The 24896-nt window shown below is 35.5% G+C and overlaps 6 protein-coding genes and 1 long non-coding RNA gene across 8 annotated transcripts; 5 read left to right on the forward strand and 2 right to left on the reverse strand.

Annotated features, from left to right (window-relative positions):
• Positions 1 to 3771: 3771 nt before the first annotated feature.
• LOC106333267 lies at positions 3772 to 4875 on the reverse strand. The gene is made up of 2 exons (XR_001268326.1): positions 4310 to 4875; positions 3772 to 4133 (listed from the first exon to the last, which is right to left on the reverse strand). It is a non-coding gene; the product is annotated as an uncharacterized LOC106333267 (long non-coding RNA).
• A 295-nt stretch (positions 4876 to 5170) lies between these two features.
• LOC106328266 (transcription factor PIF4-like) lies at positions 5171 to 7797 on the forward strand. Of its 2 annotated transcripts, none has more exons than XM_013766675.1 (7): positions 5171 to 5593; positions 5845 to 5918; positions 5996 to 6617; positions 6703 to 6786; positions 7017 to 7082; positions 7158 to 7475; positions 7578 to 7797. In XM_013766675.1, the coding sequence occupies exons 2-7, from the start codon at positions 5854 to 5856 to the stop codon at positions 7665 to 7667; spliced, it is 1245 nt and encodes a 414-aa protein (XP_013622129.1). In that variant the 5' UTR covers positions 5171 to 5593; positions 5845 to 5853; the 3' UTR covers positions 7668 to 7797. The 2 variants fall into 2 exon arrangements, with proteins under 2 accessions (XP_013622129.1, XP_013622128.1); XM_013766674.1 differs by having other exon boundaries at positions 5172 to 5538.
• Positions 7798 to 14458: 6661 nt separating this feature from the next.
• Positions 14459 to 14640, forward strand: LOC106329942. The gene has a single exon (XM_013768538.1). The coding sequence runs from the start codon at positions 14476 to 14478 to the stop codon at positions 14638 to 14640; it is 165 nt and encodes a 54-aa protein (XP_013623992.1). The 5' UTR covers positions 14459 to 14475.
• Positions 14627 to 17263, forward strand: LOC106333466 (probable polyamine oxidase 2). The gene is made up of 8 exons (XM_013771909.1): positions 14627 to 14691; positions 14794 to 14894; positions 15015 to 15103; positions 15177 to 15290; positions 15371 to 15458; positions 15531 to 15719; positions 15790 to 15887; positions 16476 to 17263. Exons 1-8 carry the CDS (start codon positions 14649 to 14651, stop codon positions 17194 to 17196), a joined length of 1443 nt encoding a protein of 480 aa, XP_013627363.1. The 5' UTR covers positions 14627 to 14648; the 3' UTR covers positions 17197 to 17263.
• A 799-nt stretch (positions 17264 to 18062) lies between these two features.
• Positions 18063 to 19135, forward strand: LOC106335401 (50S ribosomal protein L3-1, chloroplastic). The gene has a single exon (XM_013773918.1). It carries the CDS (start codon positions 18132 to 18134, stop codon positions 18939 to 18941), a length of 810 nt encoding a protein of 269 aa, XP_013629372.1. The 5' UTR covers positions 18063 to 18131; the 3' UTR covers positions 18942 to 19135.
• Positions 19061 to 22436, reverse strand: LOC106335400. The gene is made up of 6 exons (XM_013773917.1): positions 22268 to 22436; positions 21539 to 21777; positions 21200 to 21461; positions 19920 to 21130; positions 19695 to 19842; positions 19061 to 19618 (listed from the first exon to the last, which is right to left on the reverse strand). The coding sequence occupies exons 2-6, from the start codon at positions 21710 to 21712 to the stop codon at positions 19290 to 19292; spliced, it is 2124 nt and encodes a 707-aa protein (XP_013629371.1). The 5' UTR covers positions 21713 to 21777; positions 22268 to 22436; the 3' UTR covers positions 19061 to 19289.
• Positions 22437 to 23711: 1275 nt separating this feature from the next.
• LOC106333458 (putative lipid-binding protein AIR1B) lies at positions 23712 to 24301 on the forward strand. Its single transcript, XM_013771901.1, has one exon. It carries the CDS (start codon positions 23799 to 23801, stop codon positions 24144 to 24146), a length of 348 nt encoding a protein of 115 aa, XP_013627355.1. The 5' UTR covers positions 23712 to 23798; the 3' UTR covers positions 24147 to 24301.
• The last annotated feature ends 595 nt before the right edge of the window (positions 24302 to 24896 follow it).

Below are 24896 nucleotides of genomic sequence, written 5' to 3' on the forward strand. Positions count from 1 at the left end.
GCAAGTTTCTCTCTTGTTGACTCGGTTCTGATCCATTTCGAACAGATAAACTTCGTGTCGTTTTTAGACAAACTACATGTCGTTTATACACAAAGCTGTTTTTTAGAATTGAAATGGCAAAAAACGTTGAGCTTAACTTGGTCCAAAAAGAATCTTATTGGGCCGGAGGCCCTCCACCAAGACCCAAGACCCAAGACCCAAGCCGAGCCGGCTGGACGGCGGCGGCGCGCGTGGGGAGCCTTCCTCTCTCTCCAAGCTGTTTAAGCTCTCATAGTGAGAAGGCATATTTATATCACTCAAATTTTTTCCTCTCGGCCGATGTGGGATACTTCCCCATGACCTCTCCTTGGGTTTATTATATGTAAATCACATGGCATTTACATTCACCTTTTAATTAAAGCCCAAAGGCATTTAATTGATCCAACAATCGGCTCCGGTGCAACGTACCTCCCTATCAGAGATGGAGGTGAACGGAAAGGCTGAAGACTTCTTTCAGTTCTCCACTTTGACGGCTAGGTTTAAAATGAAGGAGATACACACACGTTGGGCGTATATATACATATACCAAAACGCAGTGGAGAAGGAAAATAATTTGGCTTGGTTTATTAAAATTATTATTGAAACCAAACCGGTTAAGAAAGCAAATACCGGATTAGGGTCGTTATAAATTATCTTCTTCTTTGATCTCTTCCTTCTTTTCTCTCTCTCACTCGATCATCATCATCTGTGATGTATATCATCTATCAATCATCACGAATCTAGGATTCTCGAAGGTGGCTCTCTTTCTATCCAATCACCTTTCCGGCTTTGATTCACCGATCTTCGAGCTCTTAGTGAGCTTCTGGATTTGGTTTTAATCATTAGGCTACAAAACCTGTTTCATATTTGATTTTGATAAGCTAGCATATGTATTCCTAGTGTTAAAAAAGAAGAAGCATATGTATCCGTAATTATCGCTAATTGGTTAACTATCATCTGATCACAACTAATTGATTTCAAAAAACATTTTAGTAGATATATACATCATTTATAAAGAGGCTGCAGCACAGTGATCACCAGTTCCCAAAAGTAGAAAAACAAAACATGCGGTGTTATCTCCTACCATTTGCAAGATATTATATAAGCTCTTTTTAAAAATATTGTATACTGAAAAAATACATTCGTGTGATTGTATTATTTAACTTTTGGCGACGCATTTGAAATGAAGCATGTGCAGACGTAACCCACACTCCAGTTACTCGATACAAATAATTGAAACGATTGTAAGGAAATGTTTTTTTTTTCATATTTTTTTTTTTTGCGTGAGCGTTCGGTTACTCGACATCTTTCCAAACAATATCACAAACACCCTAGGAGCCTATGAAAACCCAGCCCAATCCACTTACACGTGCATCCTTCTCCCATGCATGCTCCATCACTGTTACGCGCTTTATGACACCCATGGACGGAGGAGACCACTTATATTGTTCAATATTTGTTATGTCTGTTCCGTTTTTATACCGTTTGTTTGGCCGTAACAGTACTTTGCATATAAGAAATCTTGAAATTCATATCAAAATAAAGTTTTTGGAATTATGTTGCTAGAGGTTGATTAAGATTGTCTTAACGGTGCAATTAAGAGAAAATGATAGTATACATTTACAAAAAAAAAACACGGAGTGTTGTTAAAAAAAAACATGGAGTATAATTTAATGTGATGATGTTAGAAATAGAATCCTAGAAGCGGTGAGGTGTGGTCCAGCACTAGTAGGCAAGACGGTCCACAAATTATTATTATTAAGACAACGCAATGAATTGCAAAACGATATATGAGTCAATAAAGAAGCACCATCTTTTCCGAAATTACAAAGTTCCTTTAAATGATAAAATGTATATACATCTTGGCAGTGCCGTGCTAAGATTATGAGGGGCCTGAGGCACAAATAATTTATTTTGTATCAACGGTATTAAATTTTTTAACATGAACCAGAAACTAAATTGTTTTCCTATCCTAAATTTTTGACATTATTTTTAAGAAAAAAAATTAATGGCAAACATTATATTTTGGTTATGAAAATTTTATATATAAACTTAATTTCTATACAGAAAAAGTGTTTTGGACATTTAAAATAAAAGGAAAAGAAATTAATGTCCACAATAACTAAATAGAAATGCTTGTATTATGATAAAGTATTAGAAGATAGTATGGTTTTTTAGTTATCATATCGTCATTTTGATCGTATGATTATTTATGAATATAGGGGCTCCAAAATATACTGATGTGAGAGGGGATTTGAGGCCAATGCCTCAAAAATGATAAGGTGAGCACGAAAATGATAAGGTGAGCACGACTCTCCATCTTGGTATCCAATAGTTCCTTTAAATTCAACTAGGTTAGTTCCCGCGCTACGCCGCGGGTTTTCCGATAAACATTATTTTCTTAAAAAAATTATTTTCTTAAATTAGTTTTTATTTATGTGCTTTTAGATTTTATAAATAGTATATATTCACTCATTTGATTTAGGGGCAGCAAGCATCGACGTTAGAAAAATTGTGGTATTCAGATTTTGCAAAAAAGAAAAATATATATGATCTGATACAAAATGAATCTTCTATAACATATATTTCTACATTTTGAAAAGAAAACAATCCCAAAAATTATAACTAAAATTACAAATTTATATTGTAAACAATGAAAAAGATAAAGTATTAGTCAACATATAAGAATAGATGACTATATACTTAGAAACCATGCATATTTAGGAAAATAATGCACCCCTAACTTTGGTTTTACTTTTATTGTGTATGTAGTTTTACAAAAAATATTATTATTATTTGCATCTATTAAATGTATAGTGAATAGTTTTCATAACATATATATTATTTTAGCTAAAAGTATGCTTTTAGGAGTAAAAATTTGGTTAACTTAATTATTAAGAGACAAACAATATCCTAATAAAAAACTTTGAGAGCCAATAGAAAAAATGAAATCGGATGTTAATTTCCTAATTCTTCTTGGCTTTTTAGATAAATATAGTTTCAAAATTAGATGTATATATTTTTGAGATAAAATCATAATGTTAGTTTATATAGACAGAACTCGTTTTTGAGATAAAATCATAATATTTATAATGTTTATTTATAAATATTAAAATACTTTTTGTTAGTTTATATAGACAGAATTTGTTTAGCGTATGTCAACAACGAGAAAATAATTAAACGACTAAGAAATTTACATTTTATGAAAATTAAAAAAATATTCCTAGCAATCAAATTTATCATATACTATATATTTTTGTTTTTTCAAAACTTTCTAATCTTGTGAGTAATGTGCTTTGTCGCAACTTTTTCTTCTCCTTTATCGTGACATCTATTCTACTCATTTTTACTCAATCTCTTGCACACTTCCATAATAATTTTTTGGCTCGCTTTTACTTGAAACATTTCTTGAGAGATATATAATACAAACATAATCCATGTTCGTAAATACTATATAATGGAATCAAAATTTAGGAATGAGAGATTGATAAAATCAATATATGATATCTTATAATTGCTGATACAAATACAATCTGTTTCACCTCTTGTGAGCTTCTCTTTTGTTGTGAAGGAAAAGACCTCTGATTAAAATTTGGGAGGCAAACACATATAAAGTCACAAACCAAATTGATTTTGTTTCATCTTAAGAAATTACCTTGTATAACAACATACTAACTTGATCTATTCTTGAATATAAACCCTAAAAAACGTAAGCACTTTTCGTTTAATTGAGATTAGTTAAAGAAGCTTGAATTCCCAACCCATTGTTCCTTAAAAATCACGAAACTTAATACATGAAATTTCTTTGTAAATCCTAGAAGAACATAATTTTTTAGTTAATATTTGTTTGCAGTTTTCTCCTTTAATACTCTAGAAGCACTTATCCATGGCCAACACAATATTACCATCCAATTATATAAACCCAAATGTTTATCCAAGGAAGCAACTCTAGTACTCTATGGATCCTTCTGATTCCATGTATCAACCTATACAAAAACTACTGTTGGTGTGATGATATCATTGTCTCCGACTCTCTGTTTCATTTGTCATATACTTCAGAGAAGTTTAGACAAACAAGCCTCATCGACTTCGAATTCCAAATTTTACGATTCCATCTAGAATTTAATCAAAAATAAAGATAACCAGATCAGAGTTGAACTGATAAAAGGAGAGCTGGCTTGTAAGATTCTGTAGAAAGAGAATTTTATTAAACTCTTGGTTCAGAAATAAAGATGAGAAGCAGAACCGTTAACACCAGAGAACAAAGTTTTTTCTTAACGTAAAACACAACCTGGCTTAGCTTCGAACCTGCTTCAGCCCTGGTCCTGCAGAAGCAATTGAATGGATAGAGCCTACTTTTCACCTACTTTCCATTCGATGTACTAATTGTTTGATGAAAAACTTTTTAGTGTTGTTTATTTCTTGTTATGTTCTTATTTGCAAAACCTAAAACACTGTATTCATTTTCTATTTAAATAGATAACACGACCATTAAAAAATAAAGCAACAAACAAAGATTTAGAAAACATGGTTATGAAGAATTTACCTTATCATATTCACGGCTTCGTTCAAAATACCTAAAAGCTAAAGCGTTGCCATATAAATCACAAATTAATGTGAAGAAGAGATGAAGAGTGTCAGTCAATTTTTTGAGATAACTAATGTGAAACAGAGAAGAAGAGTCTCTACGACTTTGAGAAGGGAAATAGATAATTTCTTGAGATCAACTAAGCTGATGTGTAGTACAATTTTTTTCATTTATTGACATGACAACTCCACAATGATTTAAAAGTCTGATGTGTCATGTTCTCGAGAGAGCTTTGTGCTATTATTATGTTGATAATGATCAACGCCAAGAACTACTAATTTGATAAAAAGAAAATTGTTGAGACTTGTGTGCCTCATATTCAATGAAACCATTGAACTTAGATAATAATTCGAACTTTTTTTTGCTCAAAAAAAAAAAGATAATAATTCGAACTTAATTTAAATCCAAAATAACAAAAGAAACGTAATTGAATTTGGCGGATAGTGAAGAATAAATCATTTTCAGAAGAAAGAAGCCATATATATGATTTGACAAAAACACCCTCAAATCATTGTTTGCAGAGTTTTCTTTAGATAAGGTACAGATCAGAAACCACCTCTGGAAATCTAGCAATAGATCTCATCCCTAAAGAAGAAGATCTCCACCGGTTGGTCCCATTGATTCCAACATAATGTCCCAGAACTTGCCACGTGGCGTTCTGTCTGAAAGGTTGCTGTGCTGTTGTGCTTACAGAATCATTATCTCCCTCGCTGTAATATCTCTCCTCTTTATGCTTCTGTCACTTTCTGTCTGTACCAAAAGAAGTAAAGAACCTTACCCATCTCTCTCTCCTCTGTTTCTTTCATGTTTTATGAGAGCTTCTTAAGAAACTTCTGGCCTATGGGTTTATGTAGAGACTAGAGAGCAAGTGAGAGGAAAGAGAAAGTTTTGTTCCTGTTGTTGGGCGTGGAACTTCAACTTCCACAAGTCAGGTTTAGATCTTCTACTTCTTCAGCTTCTGATTCGTCCAGAAGCTTTCCAAATATAGTAACATCTCTTTTGGTTCTAAGAGATGTTACTATATTTGGAATAATATTAATAAAATGAACTCATGTTCCTGCTTTTAATTTAATTATTTATAACTCTTTTTATATGATTAGTGTAACAAAATTATTGGAGTTGGGAATTATAAAATTGTACTTTATGCTCCTTTGTATCTCTTCTTAATTAATCATAAGATATGATTAGCTCTGTTCACTTATAATAGGTTGATAAATAAATTATTTCCATGTCTCCAGAGATCTGACATGGAACACCAAGGTTGGAGTTTTGAGGAGAATTACAATCTGTCCAATAATAGAAGATTTATAAGGTAATATAATGTTTAATCTAATTTATACATTAATTAAAAAGGACTATACAATAGTCTCTGAGTGTGTATATGTGTAGGCCACAAGATGAACTAGTAGAGTTGTTATGGCGAGATGGGCAAGTGGTTCAGCAGAGCCAAACTCATAGAGATCATACTCAAGCTCAAGCTCAAGCTCAGAAACAGGATCAAGAAACCCTAAGATCCAACACTTTTCTTGAAGATCAAGAAACCGTCTCTTGGATCCAATACCCTCTAGATGAAGATCCATTTGAATCCGAAGACTTCACCTCACCTTTCTTCTCAACTATAGATCCCCTCCAGAGACCTGCTTCAGAGACGGTTAAGCACGAGGCCGGTCCTGTCCCTCCTGATCAAGTCATGCCTCCTCCTAAGTTTAGGCTAACGGATTCATCATCAGGAGGTAGGGAACTAGGAAAAGAACAGTACTCGGTGATGACCGTTGGACCGAACCACTGCGGGAGCAACCAATCTCAAACCGATCCCGATGTCTCATTGACTCATGATCCAAGTAAAACAATCGATGAGAGGCTCTACTCGACCGAAAATTCATCATCAGGTGGCTCCTCTGGTTGCAGCTTTGGCAAGAACAACAAAGAAATAGCTTGTGGAAGAAGCATCACAGCAGACCGTAAGAGAAAACATATAATGGACACTGATGAATCTGTGTCTCAGTCAGATGTATGCTTTATTTTTTAACTCATGATGATAAGTTCTTGAAACGTTTTCTTAGTCCATTTCTCATTGTTCTTGAAACGTTTTACAGGCTATCGGTAATAGCAAGTCGAACCAAGGATCAGGATCAACCCGAAGAAGTCGAGCAGCTGAAGTTCATAATCTTTCCGAAAGGGTATTTTTTTCAATTCGTCTAATTAATTTTTTTTCATCATAAATGTATTTTTTGCTATTGTCAATTTTCACTAACTTTAAACTAATAGCATTTCAATAAAGTTCATTGTTCTTTGAGGTTTATTATTTATTATAAACTAAAACATCTATTTTATCGGAGGGTAGTGTATGATGTATTCAGACAAAGATATATATACTAAGTAACTCTGTTTCATTTGTTAATTAAATTAGAGGAGGAGAGATAGGATCAATGAGAGAATGAAGGCTTTGCACGAACTAATACCTCACTGCACAAAAGTAAGTTATAAACTTGAATCTGATATGGGGACTAATTGATTAAGTTGGTGTCAATCGAGTTTGTTTTTCTTGTAGACTGATAAAGCTTCAATTTTGGAAGAAGCCATAGATTATTTGAAGTCACTTCAGTTACAGCTTCAAGTTATGTGGATGGGGAGTGGAATGGCTGGTGCTGCAGCGACTCCTATTATGTTCCCTGGGGTACAGCCTCCTCCACCGTTCATCCGTCAGGTGCAAAGCCCGGTACTGTTGCCACGATTTCCGGTTATCGACGGGTCTGCTATTCAGAACAATCCTGGTTTAGTTTGTCAAAACCCGGTACAAAGCCAAGTTTTTCCCGATCGGTTTGGTAGATATGTTGGCCTATTCCCACGTATGCAGGGCACGTCTCAGGTAAGGCTCATACGTTACGTAGTTAAGTACATATAAGAGCCCAGTGAAATGCCACAAACGACGTAGTTTATTTGACATGTTGTGGTTTGATATTAAACGTAGCCGATGGAGATGATGACATTTGGTTCTCCGGCGGGACAGGAAAGTCAACGTACTTCTGCGCCGACGAAGACCACCGACGGTCCTCGTTAGGGCGCCACTAAGCGGCTGTGGCATTTTTTCTTTCTTTTGTGGTTTGTTTGGTTGTTGGGGCATTCTTCGTTATTTATATAATCTTTTGAACATAGTTTTTTTTTTAAACTAAGGCCATCTTTTGAACATAGTTTAAACGTTATTTTCTGTATATGCGAGTTTATGTATGTTAACCTTACTGTCAAATGACATGAGCTTTCATAATCGTCCAGAACCATAAAATGTAAAATACATGTTTGGTATGTGGTTCATATTTCACTAATATCTTCGAAAAATGAATTGTTTTCTTGATAAAAAAAGCTAGAAAACCCATGCTGTTTTCCATTAATTTTGTTCTATATATGTTCTCCTAAGAGAAACAAAAACATTATCTAGCTCTAAGAAATACATATAAATAGAGATGTGGCCGGAGTTTGATACATTATTGATCTTTTAGGATGTCATATTATTGTGTTGCCGATTGTTTAAATACATATAAATATAGAGATGAAAAGGCAAGCAAGCTACATGTGAAGGAGCAGATTTCAGTGAAAGTCATCTGTCATTTGTCACACATCCACAATTTCAGTTGTTAGTCTTGTGCTCCACTGGACAACAATCCATTTTAGCAATAATTGAGTAAAATATCTTAGACAATTCTCTGTGCTAAGTTCATTGTTTAACATATCTCAGTTTTTAAATAGTCGACCTAAGTGAGAAAAACAATCGACGTTACAACAGCTAATTCGAAACTAAAAACAAAGAAATAAAATGAAATCTCAAAGGTTAGATTCACACACTCAACTATGCATAAACATAAAGCTAGTTCTCAAACAAAAAAAAACTATGCATAAACATACTTATATTAAAACCAGAAATAAATTTTCTTTTTGAGTATCATCTTTTTTCCCTTCTCGTTTTTTTCAATTTTCTCCTGAAGCCCTCTACTACTTCTACGAGTTTATCCAAGATGAATATTTCTTAGTTGCTAATCCAATTAATAGATCCGTCACACAAACACAAAATATGATATCCCAACGACAATAAGAGAAAAACTTGTGGACTATCAACTGCTTATATTCCTCTTTACTATCAACGTTCAGGTTTTGAATGTTGTCTAGCATATCAACTTGTGGACTATCAACTGCTTATATAGTTTGATATGTTTTAGTGATTACTTAACTCGTTTTTTTGTGTCCCATCCAATTGCATATATTCTAATTAGTAAGAACAAACTACTGTTTTTAATTTTGTTTTCGAAATAATATATAATAAATTTGAACACATCCAGATAACGACGGTATAAGTTAAACTTACTGTAAGTTTGTTGAAGTTTATGAGTAAATAAAATGGTCTATTTAACAAATATGAGGTTATAATGTACAAATGAAATAATTGAGTATTTCGCTAACTATAGTGAAAAATTTGCATTGGAGAACTCAACTTTTCCCATCAGTTTTGTATATGACTTTCATTAGTTTAAACCATTTAAAATGGTTCCATCTCGTGGATTAGTACGACACATTAACTTAAGATATTTTCTCAGTCTGAATAACGTTTGAGAGAATACAAAAATCACATACTAGTGAATATGGAAAATTGTTTTGAAAAGTTTTATGCGGAGGATAAAAAAATACATCGAGCATATTATTGTAAATGTTTCATCTTCAGTTGTAACCAAACTCATAGCTACCAATATCATATAGAGTCATTCGTAAGCGTCTAGAAATTAAAGTGTCCATTTTTATTTAAGTTTTATTTGGCAGATTTTTAAGAATCATACGCATGATTGATATTGGCCAGCGTATATTTTAGAACTCTTCAAATTTAGTCAGATACCTGATATATATATATATATATATATAGACTTATTAGATCTATGTCTAACTGCGATCTATTAACTTTTTACCTAGATTTGAACCCGCACGTTTGTGCAAATATATATATATATATATATATATATTTTAAATAGCATTTAAAATATAAAAAATATAAATTTAATATAAATTTTTATGTATATAATATTTTTTTGAAAATTTTATATTTGTTGTAAAAATTTTTTTTGATGAAATTGTACATATCATATATTAATATAGTATTTTTTTTAAATGCAACATTATATTAATAGTTTTAATTTTAAACATTAGTTTTATATGAATTAATACATATTTTATTAAAAATATTTGTCTAGAAATTTTTATTCACAAAATGTTTGTATGTGACTAAATTAAATGACTTATTATTATAAAAATATTATTTATTTAATATATTATTTTCTGTTTGGTGTTTTTATTTTTACTAAAAAAATAAAAAAAAATAAAATGTTTCAACCAATAAAATATTATTTATTTTGTTGTATATAAGAAGTTAATATGATAATTTTAAAATTTTCGTTTCATAATTAATTGCTGAAATATATATATATATATATATATATAATGGTCTAGATTAAATATGATAAACAATAAAATGATAATTGCCTAATGTGAAATATATTTGTTTTTTAATAGGAATGTTATTGTTTTAATGAATATTATTTTTATTAAGAAAATATCTGTAACATCCGCAATCCTAGATAAGGATTGTCGGGACGACCATGGTTCGAGGGAACGAACCAGCCAGTTTTAGGATATAAAGGCAAGCGTTCCATGGCCAAGTTTGAAGGTTAAGAACATAAGTAAACTTAGACTTAACCTTATATAAGTCGAGAGTCAGCTAGGACGAGTAAGACGGTAACTGGACGAAGTGAACGGGTATCTCGACTAGCTCAACGAGGCTAGGTTAAGCTCACTCCAGCTCGGCCACTACTAAGTCAGCTCCACTAGCTGGACTTCTAGCTCACTCAGCTGGGGCAACTGGGAGTCAGCTCACCTCAGCTCAACGGACTGTTCGGGTTTCGGGCCGATGGTCCGGGTACGGGTCGATGGTCCGGGTACGGGCCAGTGGCGGGCTGTGAGGTCCGGTCATGGGGTCATGGACCGTTGGGGCTTGGGACAAGGCTGTGGGCTAAGTCCAAAAGGCTTGGGTAAGGCCTTGGGCTTATGACCGACCCCAAACCCAATCAGAATAGGCGATGGGATGCAAGTGGCCGAGACGGTGCAACCCTTGGCCGATGGTGCCCATCCGCTAGCAAGTCATGCCTGTTCGTGGGGCAAGACTTACCCCCTCGTTTTCTATAAATATGGGGCCCTCTCTGTCAATTTCATTCATCCAATCCAGAGTAAAATAACTCAGAGAAATCGTAGAGAGAGAGAGTTTCCGGCGATCTGATCGTTTGTGAAGCAACCTCCGATCAAGTATGGGAGACCGAGACCAGGAGAAGAACATGGAAAACCCTGACACGGTTTAGAAGGTACGTGGTGGGCTAGGGCTCCATCAGACCGAATGGACGGTCCTTGTGATCGCACCACGGCTCTGGTCGGGTCATTAGACATAACCGCTTCTCATCTTCCTGTTTCTATCCGATCCCTTTCTCTTCTTTCTGTTTATACACGAAGGGTTGTGTTGGTTCAGTCCAAGGGAGACGTCCCTAGACTTGGCCGTTCATAACCGAACCGCTAGCCTTGACACGGGTCGGCTATGCGGATGGTTCGATTCACACCATAGACTGGGCGGTTGGGCTAAACGGTTGGTCATGTCCCAAAGGTTGTGAGTTGCCAAAGGTCACGAGTTACCAAAGGTTGTGAGATGCCAAAGGGTGTAAGTAACCAAAGGTTACGAACATCAAGAGGTACGAGGACCAAGAGGTACGAACATCAAGAGGTACCAAGGACCGCAGGGGTGCATGTTCCAAACGGTGTCTGTTGAGACAGCTTGTGTCTGATCCTTATGGATCAGTCTATGACTTGTTAAGTCAAAACAGGTTCACGGTTTGTCTAAGTCAGGGTAAGAGTCGCAAGGTCTGATCGGTTGCTAAGCCTACCGGATTGGGCTTGAGGCTTACTCGGCCATTTGGATCCAGGCCCAAGGCCGGATCAGGTAAGGAAGTCCGTTGGGCCATTGAGCCGGACTTCAATTGGGCCGGTCAAACCTAGATTCTATCCGGTTTGATGGATTGGTCTTCGGAGCGATCCAGAACTGTTCGTGTGTTCTGTTTATCTATTCTGGACTGTCTATCTGATTCTAAGTCAAGGGGTGGTTGGTTGTATGACTTAGGATACGGTAGGCAGGTTCATATCTTTTTATAATTATGTGTCTGAGGTTTATCTATGTTCTAGAAACCAAGCCAAGTATTGTAGAATCGACCAGTTCTATTCTCGATTATGATTAATGCTTATCTGGTTGTGGTTTCCGGAACTAAGGATGGTTCTGGTCAAGCCAAGAAGCCGTGAAAGATCGGTCAGTGAGAGGCTATGTAACGTGTGGTTAGATGATGCTAGGGATGAACTAGTGATTGTCTATGAAACTGTTAAAAAGTTGTGTATCGGATTTCATGTTTCTAAGTAATACAATTTACACACATTTATATTCCGCTGTGCTATATGTTTATTTGTTTTAGAACCTCATATTTGAATATGACTTAGACATTGAAAGACTTAAAATGAATCAAACAAGCAAAGAAATTAATAAGTAGCAAACGGATCCAGTTTGGTCGAGAGGCAGGATTCGGGTGTTACAATATCATATATAAGTAAATTTAAGATGTTTAGTTAAATTTCTAATGAATGCTTACTGTCCACAAAACTATTAACAAACACTTCGAATTAAGATTGCATGAATCAATTCGTTCATCTCAACCTCTATGTGTTCATGCTCATTATGTTCATTACGCTCAAAATACCAACATACACATATCATGATGTTTCGTCTCTCCCTTTATTTGTGTACCCATTGATGTATATGCTCTATGTTATTGTGCATGTGTTTATTTTTTTGTCATATTTATTCATTTCAACGATCTCTTTTATGTGTAAGAGAAAGTAAACAAAATATAGAATATACAACATCTTTCACCCAAAAATCATATTCAATATATAATATAAAATTCAGATATCTAAAATATATGCTTTAACAACATAAATCTTGAAATGGTGAATTCAAAAATACTATAATACCAGAATGATAAAACTAAATTTACTTTAATATCTGACTAAAATATGTAAAGATATCTAATTTTCCTATGTAAAATATTATATACAAGAGATATTTAAACTAAAATATCTAATATAAGACGTATATATTAAACACGGAAAATGTCAAATGAATTTGTTTAATGGTATAAGTCATGAGCAAATTAATTTATAAACACTAGATATTGTGGTAACAACAGAAACTAAACAACACGCCATAAACAAACATCACACTAAAACCCTTACGCACTCCCAGCTCAACTAACAATTGCAAATAGTCCAACCATGAAAGTTGAACGGTGTAAGTGTAACCCAAATATTTGATGTTCTCTCTTCATTAAAAGCTATAAAATGTATCTATTATTGTTCATACTAAAAATATTTCTATGAAATCATTTAAATTAATAATAAATATTATAGTAATATTATTAATATTCTAAAACTAGGGATAGACAAATAAACTAAATTCAAAAATACAAAAACCTGATCCCTAAAAATAAATCTGAACCTGACATAAATACCAAATGGATCTTGTTCTACGGTATTTCGAATTATGCATTTTATCCGAATCGAATCTGAATGGATATTAAAAAAATCTGAAAATTCAAAATCGCAGAAAAACTTATACCCAACTAGAACTCAATTCATAATAAATACTTAAAATATTCTATAATGCTATTGAATACCTAAAATAAGTATCTATTACATAAATAATTATTTCAGTTGTTAATCTAATGTACATTTTGTGAATTATTTAATACCTAAAATTAACTAAAATACTATTGTTTAAACTTGTCAAGTTTGTGAACTAAAGTATGTACTTTTGAAACACAAACAAGTATAGGGATAACTGAAACTCAATGTAGAACCAAACCCGAAGTTAAAACATGTTTAACTAGGTTTGCGATGTGCAAATATCCAAACCGAATCCAAAAAAATCCACACCAAACTTTAAGAATATCCAAATGAGGTCAATCTCATACCCCTAAAGAACCAAAATATGATTGGACACCTGAACGTTCATATATGTCTCAAACTATAGAGGATTATAGCATATCCTCTATAGTGACAATAATATATTATTATGGAATAGTGACAATAATATATTATTATGGAGAATATTGGAGAAAAACTTTACCAGAGATTATTATCAAGGCGTTAGAAATACCGTCAGGAATAAATCTGACGGTTTTAGCGTGATCCAGTCAGACGTGAATGATCATAAGACATGTAAATTTTCGGATGTAATGTTTTTATAATTTGTAATAGCATAATTAAGTAGTATAAAAAAGACAATGATATATATCATTATTTACTACAATCTTAATTATGATGACTAATTATAATAGCAGTTAAATGGTTCAAACTTAAAAATATTAAATTATTTCTTTCTAATAATTTGCAATAAATATAATATATATATTGACTTTTTATAGATAACAGTAAGGTTTTGTCTCAAAGTAATCAGTAAATTAAGTAGCAAAAACTTCATTAAAATGGTTAATTAATAATATACATATTCGTAAATATTAAATTTTTATTGCTAACAATTAAATAAAACCAAAAGTTTTTATTATATAAAGCACCTAACCTACTTTACCCGAGTTCAGGACTGGAAGGCGAGAAAACCTAGGACTCTTGTCTCTCTCTAGAAATCTGTGTTTTTTTGTTCGTTCACTTAAAGTCTCTGTCTCTCTAGTGTCCATTTTTTTCGCTTGAATTGCTCATACGATCATCGTTGATTATAAAAGAGAAGCCGCATGAATTTGTTTGGGAGGCTAATTTGTTCATCTTCAGTTTCGAGCCACTTCACGACTTGTCTTCTCATCTTCATCCTTCATTTTTCTCCCCAGCGTAGTAATAATAATAATAATAATAACCGTAATTCTAATAATCTTGAGCTTAATCTTTTGATCAAAAATTGAAAAAAATCATGGAGTCGAGGAAAAACTCTGATCATCGTCAAATGCGTAGAGGTATTCTATTCTTTTAACCGATCACTCTCTTTCATTGTTGGTTGTAACCGTTGAGGTTTTTAAATAAAAATTTAAGTTTTCTTTTTTTTTGTTTTTTTTCAGGTGGTGAGAGCATGAAGACAAGGTCACCGTCTGTGATAGTTGTCGGAAGTGGTTTTGCTGGAATCTCAGCTGCTCGCACTCTTCAAGATGCTTCCTTTCAGGTTTTGTTTGTTTTATTACAAAACCAAATGCAGTTTCACGTACTTGGAAGATATACCCTAGAAACTGATTTTGATCATCATCGTTTTCTTAATGGTTGTGTGGTTTTTTTGTCTTTTTAGGTTACTGTACTGGAGTCACGTGACAGGATTGGTGGACGAGTCCACACTGATTACTCATTCGGTTTTCCTGTTGATCTTGGTGCATCATGGTAATTCTCACAGGTCTTTGGTCTTTTCGTTGAGTTATTGTTTACCTTTTTACTAACTCTGCAGCATACACAGGCTGCACGGAGTGTGCAAAGAGAATCCTCTCGCACCAGTAATTGGGAGACTAGGACTGCCCTTGTATCGTACCAGTGGTGACAACTCGGTCTTGTATGATCATGATCTTGAGAGGTCTGTTTGCATTTTTTTAATCTTTATTCACTTATATTCTTATTTAAAACTCAATGTGTGGTTTCTTTTCGTTTGGGCAGCTATGCTCTGTTTGATATGGATGGCAATCAAGTTCCTCAAGAGCTAGTAAGAGAGGTTGGGGTAACATTTAAGCAGATTTTGGAAGAGGTATGTGGTCTTTCTTCTCACATATTCTGATTCTTGTGTTAGTCTTAGCTATATTTTATTTTGAAAATGCAGGTCAAGAAAGTGAGGGATGAGGAGGATGCAGACATGTCAATATCTCAGGCTTTCTCAATTGTGTTTTCAAGAAAACCCGAGTTGAAGTTAGAGGGGCTTGCACACAATGTACTTCAGTGGTACTTGTGCCGCATGGAAGGATGGTTTGCTGCCGATGCTGATACCATCTCTGTACAGTGTTGGGACCAGGTTAGTTGCATTCTTTTCCTCTTGGAGTTTAAGTACACACTGTTTCTTGAACATCACCTAACATGTGCAGGAGGAACTTCTTCCTGGTGGACACGGTCTTATGGTTAGAGGGTATCGTCCTGTCATCAATACCTTGGCCAAAGGGCTTGATATTCGACTAAACCATAGGTAAACCCCGAACCTTTGCATATATATTGTTTATTCCTACAAAGTTAATGCCAGATAGAAAAGATTTTGTGTCTAGTTTTCTTGCAATGGTCCGGGACAAAGTGGTACTTGTGATATTACGGGTTGGAACACATTTTATTTGACTGGATGTTATATACTATATTACTATTAGATAAGTTACTTTAAATTACTTTTTATTGGCATTGGAAACACATTACATTATAGTAGAGTAACGTTTCACAGTTTAATGAATCTTCCACTTATTTGATGGGATGATTAAGAGAATAAGAGGTTATCTATGGTTAAACTCTTCACAACTTATCAATGGATATAACCTGTTTAGTATGAATAATTAATCAGTTTGGGCATGGAGACCAATGATTGACCCCGAGTTTTCTTAAATGAGGCTTAAAGCATGGACTCATCTTCGTCTAGTCAAATAGTAACAATTTTGTTTCCAGCAAGAATCAAACCGATGACGATACTTTAAGCCTTTTTCCAAGTCAATCACTATTCTATCACCAATTGGGTTCTTTGCATATTTTTTAAAGAGTTGTGGCATATACTTATGTTTCGTTTGCTTCTCAGGGTTACTAAGATCGTAAGGCAGTATAATGGAGTGAAAGTAACTACAGAAGACGGTAAAACATTTGTTGCGGATGCTGCAGTGATCGCTGTTCCTCTCGGTGTCTTAAAATCCGGAACAATAACATTCGAACCGAAGCTACCAGATTGGAAACAAGAAGCAATCAACCAACTCGGAGTAGGTATCATGAACAAGATCATACTCCATTTCGAGAAAGTCTTCTGGCCACAAGTAGAGTTACTAGGAGTGGCTGCAGAAACCTCCTACGGTTGCAGCTACTTCTTGAACCTGCACAAGGCCACAGGTCATCCGTTTCTGGTTTACATGTCGGCTGGTCAGCTCGCCAGAGACATTGAGAAGATGTCAGATGAATCTGCTGCGAGTTTCGCAGTCATGCAGCTCAAGAGAATCTTTCCAGATGCTATGGCTCCGGTGCAGTATCTTGTCTCGAGGTGGGGATCTGATGTGAACTCATTGGGATCTTATAGCTATGATGCTGTGGGAAAACCTCATGATCTCAACGAGAGGCTTAGGGTTCCAGTGGATAACTTGTTCTTTGCTGGTGAAGCTACGAGCTCGAGCTTCGCTGGCTCGGTTCATGGTGCTTATTCGAGTGGACTGATGGCTGCTGAGGAATGCATGATGCGTGTGTTGGACCTGTTTCAGCTTGTGATGGGTGAAGAAGGACCTGCCTCTGTTCCCCTTCTTATATCTCGTCTCTAAACTCCACCATTGTCATTGCTATCTATATTGATTACTAGAAAAACATGGAAGTGATTGTATGGAAAACAATAATATTCCAGTGTTGAATCGTATTCAACGTTTTTCCAGTGTTTTACTCCATAGTTTGATCATTATACCCTTGTGGCATATTTATGCGACAATCATCTTTGAGAATTCAAGCTTTTTTCATTTAAATTGGAATAAATGAAGGAAATTTTGATAACATAATTAATATTAATTTTAAAATATAAGTAAAATATACTACAGAAGAAAATTTATTTTATAACTTTACCCAAGTTGAAAATTGGAAAAAAAAAAGTAATTCACAAATACATCATTTTAATGCTCATAATTTTTAATCAAACAAGAAAACTTTTATTTCATTGACCAAATTATTTCAAATATATAATTGAACAACCATTAAACATCATTAATATATATATTTAATTTTTGAACTATCGTATTGTTCTAATAAAACTTTTATTTTGACATAAATATCCTAAATTTATTTATTATTATCTATTAAATCCTTTTTTACCAAAAAAAAAAAAAAAACTATTAAATCCTTAAATTTTGTATCCATCATCTCTACATCTCACACTCTCAGATCGAATTTTATGATTTGGTGAAGAAGAACAAATGAATTTATTAATTTAAGGTGTCGGTTGAATAAAATGAAAATTTTGATTATTAGTGAAACGATTACGAAAACATTTTAATGGTAAAGTAATCGTGTATTTGAAACAAGAGCTTGATTAACAAAAAACATGAAATTTAAGGGTCCAATATTGCAAAGGGGAAACAAAAGAGCTGTGTATTGTAATTAATACTATATATAGGGGTATAAAGATAAATTTCGAGGTTGGAGTGAAAGAAGAAGAAGATAAGAAGAGTGTTTATCCTCTCTCGTCTCTCCTCTTCTCTGTATAGCTCGAATGGCGATGACAATGGCGTCTCTTTCCTTCCCATCTTCACTCAACAAACCAACCTTATCCTCCTCACTACTCAACCCATCGAAAGCCTCTTCCTTTCTCACCAAACCCTCTCCCAAACCCAAACGAGCCCTCACAATCTCCATGTCCATGGAAGCCGGAATCGGCGTGATGGCCTCAAAGCTCGGGATGATGTCTTTCTTCGAGCCAGACGGAACCGTGGTCCCCGTAACCGTCGTCGGGTTCCGCGAAGGCAACATCGTGACCCAGGTCAAAACCTTGGCCACCGACGGGTACGACGCCGTCCAGGTCGGGTACCGCCGCGTCCGCGACAAGAAGCTGACGAAGCCCGAGACGGGCCATCTCGAGAAGGCCGGCGTGATCCCGCTGCGGCATCTCCAGGAGTTCAGGCTGACGAGCGTGGAAGGGTTCGAGCCGAACCAGAAGCTGGTGTTCGATGAGATTTTCAAGGAAGGTGATCTTGTTGACGTGGCGGGGACGACGATTGGGAAAGGGTTCCAGGGAGGGATTAAGAGGCATAACTTCAAGAGAGGGCAGATGACTCATGGTTCCAAGAGTCATCGTGCTTTGGGGTCTATTGGTGCCGGGACGACGCCCGGGAGGGTTTACAAAGGGAAGAAGATGCCTGGGAGGATGGGAGGGACGAGGACGAAGATTAGGAAGCTTAAGATTGTTAAGGTTGATAAGGAGTTGAATGTTGTGATGATTAAAGGAGCTTTGCCTGGTAAGCCTGGAAATCTCCTCCGCATAACTCCGGCCAAGATTGTTGGAGTTAATATCCCCAAGAACTAGAGTCAACTCTTGTGTTGTGTTGTATTGCATTTCTTTTGATTTTGTTCCATTTATGGGTCCTTGAGTTTAAAACTCATTCTTGTGTTATGTTGTGTTGCATTTCTTTTCACTTAGTTCAGTTTTTGGATTTTGAGTTTAAAACCATATTGAGAAGACTCACTCTTGTGTTAACATTCCCAATAACTAGTTGACAAGACTCAACTCTTCTGTTATGTTGTATGCATTTCTTTTGACTTTGATTAGTTTATGGATGTGGGGTTCAAAACTATATTAGTTTGAAGAAATTAAAAGGTTAACATTTTACATGTAAATAATGAAACAATAACAAATCTTTGTGAAAAAAATGGTTTAAAGAATGGTTGAGAAGCTTTCAATAGGATCAGATTCTTCAAGCATGGAAGCAGCTTGGAAGCAATCAGTAGCATCAGCTATACGTCCATCATGCTTATGAACCATTCCTAAGTAATACCAAGCTTTTCGGTTTGTCGGATCGATCCTCAATGCATCAGACAACAAGCTTCTCGCCACAGGAAGTGTTGGTTGATATTCTTTCCCTCTTTCACACAATAACGCTCCAACCGCTACTTTGCAAGGTACCGATGATTCGTCTAGTAATAAACCGTCCAAGAAAGCAGCTAATGCTGGTTTAAACTCCTTTCTTCCTTCCCACATTCGACCTGATCATACCAAAAATGAGCAAATTAATACAAAGGGATCTTAAGAGATTAGTTCAAAGTGGGTTCTTGTTCTTGCCTTCTGTATGCAGCATTGAAGCAGAGTATTGTTTAAGCTCGCCGGCTTTCTTCAGACAGACTTCCACATCGTTCCAATGCGAAAGGCTTGAGTAAAGATAAGCTAAGCCATGCCACACTTCAAACTCATTCACTTTGTCTTCCTCCATCTGTTGTGTAAAAGGATTTAGAATAAAGTTTATGATGATATCATCAACAGAATAGGACAGAACAGAGATTTTGTAACCTGAGAAATAGTTCTGAGAGGTCCAAAAGATTTCCTCTGAGCTTGAACCAACGCTAGAAGGTAACGGTAAGTCTCAACAGCTTCTGTTGGATTAGACTGAGAGATCTTCAACTTTGCCTTAAGTCTCAACAAAGGTCCTTGATCCCACTTTGCAGTTTCATCCAAAGCAGCATCAGTCACAACCTCAGCTTCCGAAAACCGTTGCTGAGCAGACAAGACAAGAGCCAGAAACCTCCACCCTTTCAAAACCGACCCTCCAGTTGCATCTATGAACTCTTTAGAATAACGCGACGCAGCTTTCAAGTTCCGTTGCTCAGCGTACTGAACACCTAACTCAAAGATCAAGTCAGGGTTGTTATGCTCAAACGCTATAGCTCCATCTAACGCCTTCAGTGACTCAGACTGAAGCCTAGATCTTTCGAAATCCGACGTGGGGACTTTGGCTTGCTTCCCTAAACAAAGCCCTAACATCCTCAAACCAACTCCCTTCAAATGCTCATCCATCCCTTGAGCATTCTTTACACCCCTCTCCGCGTACCCCGCGCCTTCTGCAGCTAAAGAAGGCTCCTCGCTGCAAAGCTTAGCAGCTAGCAAAAGCGCCACGAGGTCATCAGGCTGTTCGTGCTTATGCAGAGACTTTCTAAGAAGATTAACCGCCGCACTGGTTTGACCAGCTGCGCTATAACAAAGTGCTAAACTGTTCCAACGCTCAACACGGGTGAACACACCAGGCATCACTTCTTCAAGCTGCTTGGCGAGCACCGAGGTCTGACTACATAGAGATAAGGCAAAGGTGAGGTGTTCGATCACAGACGGATCCCATTTCGCTTTCCCGGAGTTGAACTTCTTGATGAGAATCATCAGAAGTAGAATGGCTTCTTCCAAGTTGTTTCTAGGTGTGTAAGAGCCTTCCACCTGAGAAGCTAAGCTCGGTGGACTCGCTTCTACTCCGGAATGTAGAAGAAAGACTGCGAAGTCTTTTTGTATCCTTGCACAAGAGTCGTTATCGAGGTTCCACTGGCTTGAAAGCGCACGTCTATAAGCAGATATAGCTTCTTGGTAATCACCAGAGTCTTTAAATAGAGATGGAAGTAACTCCACGGCGTGGCTAACGGTTTCTTGGAGTCTTGTGTCGACTTGAGCATCAGATATCCCTTGCTGGAAGATTTTTTCGACGGAATCAAGAACGCTTTTGCATTCTCTTGCAGCCTCTGCAGATTTTTTTTAAAAACAGTAAGGAAAAAGATTTACAAAATGTTATCAAGATCAAGAGGACTCACCGGCTGTTCTCCCAAGCTTTTGAAGTGACTTGGCTTTTAGGTAGATAGCTTCAAGCACTAAGCTAGCAGCATGCTGTGGAACAACTGGTTGCTGTTGTGGTTCACGAGGACGGTTTTTCTTATTGACTGGCTTCTCAGGGGGAGGAGCGGAGGCCTGTAGGCGCTGGATGGCTGCTTGAAGATCAATACCTTCAAAGAGACGAAGCGCGCCTTCTAGATTGCCTCTTTGGTATTCTAGTCTTCCAAGGAGAGCTCTTGCTTCCTGTAACCATAAAAAAAAAAATGAGAGAGAACAAATCTTTTCTTGTAAGAGTTTGGAAGATTACAAACAAAACAAACCTCGGAGTTGAGTGATAAGCCTTCTCTCAAAGAGGACTCAGCTTCTTGGATGTTTCCTTCATCAAGCTTTGCTTCAACTTCAGTTGTTTTCATGCAGAGCCCATTTGCCCAAAGCTGACGTGTAATCTCGTCCTCTCTGTTCTCACTAAGCTCTTTGGATTGATTCTCGAGCATTGTTCAACCTTTTTATAGACTAAAACCGAATCAAATGTCTCTATCCAATCCACCGTAGCTAGCAACTGCATCACTTGAAACAATAAACAACTCATTCCACAGGAATCAAACCGAAACAAATCTAAAACTATCATTGAGTTGAGTCAACGCAGTTTCCTTTGCTCTCACTCAGAATCAAACATTGTAAAGAGGAGAAGAACATATGATCTAAAGGTAAACATGAAAGGACCCACCGAAACAGAACCTTCAAAGACAAAAAAAAAGGTCTTCCTTCACCTTTGTCATCTTTCAGACCTTTTGTTCTGTTTTGTTTCACTTTAGGAATCATTACCTTAAATACAATTAGAAACTACATTCTCTTTGATCTGTTGTTCTTCACATCAGCAAGATTATATACATTCTAAATAAAATGAATTTTTTAAAATTCTTGTGTTAAATCAAAAGATCAATGTTGATTCAAGAGACTAAACCGATGATGAAATAGGAATCTCAGATCATGTCATTTTCGATCAGAGTACAAAGCCAATTTCGATGCAATGAAAAAACATACAGTACCTACGATCATCCGCTTCATATTCCAGGGAAGCCGATTGAATCAACGGTGCACTCGCGGCGAGAAATCGGATCTGAGCACCGGGGAAAAAAAAAGTCAAAATGTGAATATGTTTTGACGAATGAGAGAGAGACAAAAAAGAGAGGAGACTTTTTGATTATTTGTCTAATTATTTTTATAACACTGTTTGTGTCTAAAAGCGAAAGGGAATTTGAGCCGTACGTGGTTGGGATGTTGCAGAACGTGAACCTCTAGTGCGTGAGAGAGAGAGACACACCAGTTTTGTCTAAATACATTTTTTTTGTTGGACTATGTACAATGGTTCTGAATGAATTCAACATCTTAATTTACACATTTTTACAATTCGTAGTCTTTTCTTTCTTCAACCTATCAATTCAACACCTATACAAATTTTATCTCTACAATATTTTTGTTTAATAAAAAACTTTGATAGTTACATAATATTTTTTTTAATTGTAACTAAATTAAATAATTAAAATGACATAGTTTTAATAATTTTAAGTTTATTTTTATTTTTATTCTTTACTACTTTTTCTTAATATTTACCATCTCCGGCTTGCCATTGCTCAATGATGGAGATTTAGATATTTAAGAAAGAGAAAAAGAAAATGATTTTCTTGACAGATAATTTTTTGTTACAACAAATATTTAAACTAATCTAGATTTGGACAAAAAAAAATAATAAATAAAACAGCATGCATGTTTCTTGAGTAAAGAGAGAAATAACAACTTTCAAAATCATTGTCTTCAATGGTCGAATGGATAAGTTGCGTGGATGGATTGACATGGAAATGATTTGCTGAGAATGATAAGCCGTGGATGGGTTCCTGTGGATCTTCATGACAATACTCATTGTCATTTATTTCTTCATGTCAACAATAGAGTGCCAAATTGTTAGGTCAAAATCCGAAGATGAACCTATACGTGGTAATAAGATTATATAAAAGCATACTAGTCTTTACTATGAAAACCAATTTAATTGAGTACGAGTCTTTGCTATCAATGCAGGTATTAAAAAGAAAGAAAACAAACATTGCTATTTTGAAGTAGACTCTTGTCCCGAACCAAACAAGGAAACCATGTCGAAAATAACAGACCAACCTAATTAGATTTGATTTCTCAAATTGCCCTGCATGCATTCTAAGGGTATTCTGGAACGATTATTATATATATACATATGTACACTAATACTTATATTGATTATGTATAGGTAATATTTCATTTTCTAGGTTAGGGCCTTTCATATACATAGGCTTCCTAGTATTAAAGTAATCGGCAGAGCCAAACTAGTATCTAAAAATACACAATCCTGCGTACCTAATTGTAATAGTACTAAACTTTCTCCAACTATATATTCATTAGCCCTAGTTAGACACTAGGCCAGCGATCTCCAATAATCAAACAAGCTATAAATAAACCTTCCTTCACATCTATATTGCTCCATAGCTGAAAGTAACAAACATATATCATATAGAAAGATCAAAATATAAAATCGTGATCAGCTATATATATATGGCTGCAAAAACCTCAACCATACTTGCTATATTCCTTGTAATCAATCTTCTCTTCCTCAACCTCATTCCCCTGGTTGTGGCAGAAAATACTTGTCCAAGAGACCAACTCAAACTTTCAACATGCGCAAATATTCTCAACCTCATCAACTTGAATCTTGGCGCACCAGCTATGAGACCTTGTTGCTCTATTCTCTTAGGTCTAATCGATCTTGATATTGCACTTTGCTTCTGTACCGCGCTTAAGCTCAGCATTCTCGGCATCACCACCAACACTCCCATTCACCTTAACTTGGCCATCAACGCCTGTGGAGGAACACTTCCCGATGGATTTCGTTGCCCAACATAGCTACAATTTATTCATATCTTGTGCATGTTCTCAAGAAGATTTCGTCTAACTATATTCAAAGCTAGATTCATGTCTAAGCCATTAACGACAATAACACTGGCGATATGTATGATAACAATAAACAAAAATTTACAAATAAACATTCCATCTACCAATAACCTCCTCTTACACTGTTTCCGTGCTCCAATTGAGTACACGGATCTCCGTTGATAACCGATTGTGTATTGCAAGCGATGAGACCAAGGAGTATTTCGTATGAAAACCATATGCCTTATGCCACTTTTAGCAGGCTGCATCGCACAAGTGAGTTTCCACCTTTCTTTTTGTGTTAAATCTAGGCTTAAATCTATCCTTATCAGATTCGGATGATCTTCTCTTGCAAATTTTCACTCTCTCTTTCTGAGATGTGTCCATTTATATTCCATAGCTCAAAAAGTGACCCCACTAACTGCCTAAACAAAAGGGTGAAAAAAAAATGTTAACCATCGAAATCAAATGATTGTGTTCAAAAAAAAAAAAAAACCATCGAAATGATTACAAACTACATAGAGTAGGAATTAGCGTCTTAGACATGGTTATCTACCTTTTGAAATTAAACCGACATAAACACTTTGTAATTACTTATTAATACATCTATTTCTAATTAAAAATAATAATAATAAAAAATTAAATAACTATAATGATAAATAATTATTTGATTTTTTCATTTGAAATTTTTTTATGTATTATAAATTTTTGAAAATTTCTTTG

Source organism: Brassica oleracea, chromosome C3 (assembly GCF_000695525.1).
Source record: "Brassica oleracea var. oleracea cultivar TO1000 chromosome C3, BOL, whole genome shotgun sequence".
NCBI lineage: Eukaryota > Viridiplantae > Streptophyta > Magnoliopsida > Brassicales > Brassicaceae > Brassica > Brassica oleracea.

Excerpts from the sequence above, each read along its gene's own strand:
- LOC106328266 (XM_013766675.1), top strand. The coding sequence starts at position 5,854 with ATGGAACACCAAGGTTGGAGTTTTGAGGAGAATTACAATCTGTCCAAT. Across the intron at positions 6,618-6,702 it reads AATCTGTGTCTCAGTCAGAT|GCTATCGGTAATAGCAAGTC; the intron begins GTATGCTTTATT and ends AACGTTTTACAG. Across the intron at positions 7,083-7,157 it reads TAATACCTCACTGCACAAAA|ACTGATAAAGCTTCAATTTT; the intron begins GTAAGTTATAAA and ends TTTTTCTTGTAG.
- LOC106335401 (XM_013773918.1), top strand. The coding sequence starts at position 18,132 with ATGGCGATGACAATGGCGTCTCTTTCCTTCCCATCTTCACTCAACAAA.
- LOC106333466 (XM_013771909.1), top strand. The coding sequence starts at position 14,649 with ATGGAGTCGAGGAAAAACTCTGATCATCGTCAAATGCGTAGAG. Across the intron at positions 14,692-14,793 it reads TCATCGTCAAATGCGTAGAG|GTGGTGAGAGCATGAAGACA; the intron begins GTATTCTATTCT and ends GTTTTTTTTCAG. Across the intron at positions 15,720-15,789 it reads CTGTACAGTGTTGGGACCAG|GAGGAACTTCTTCCTGGTGG; the intron begins GTTAGTTGCATT and ends TAACATGTGCAG.
- LOC106329942 (XM_013768538.1), top strand. The coding sequence starts at position 14,476 with ATGAATTTGTTTGGGAGGCTAATTTGTTCATCTTCAGTTTCGAGCCAC.
- LOC106333458 (XM_013771901.1), top strand. The coding sequence starts at position 23,799 with ATGGCTGCAAAAACCTCAACCATACTTGCTATATTCCTTGTAATCAAT.
- LOC106335400 (XM_013773917.1), bottom strand. The coding sequence starts at position 21,712 with ATGCTCGAGAATCAATCCAAAGAGCTTAGTGAGAACAGAGAGGACGAG. Across the intron at positions 19,843-19,919 it reads CTCTCAGAACTATTTCTCAG|ATGGAGGAAGACAAAGTGAA; the intron begins GTTACAAAATCT and ends TTTACACAACAG. Across the intron at positions 19,619-19,694 it reads TTCAATGCTGCATACAGAAG|GTCGAATGTGGGAAGGAAGA; the intron begins GCAAGAACAAGA and ends TGGTATGATCAG.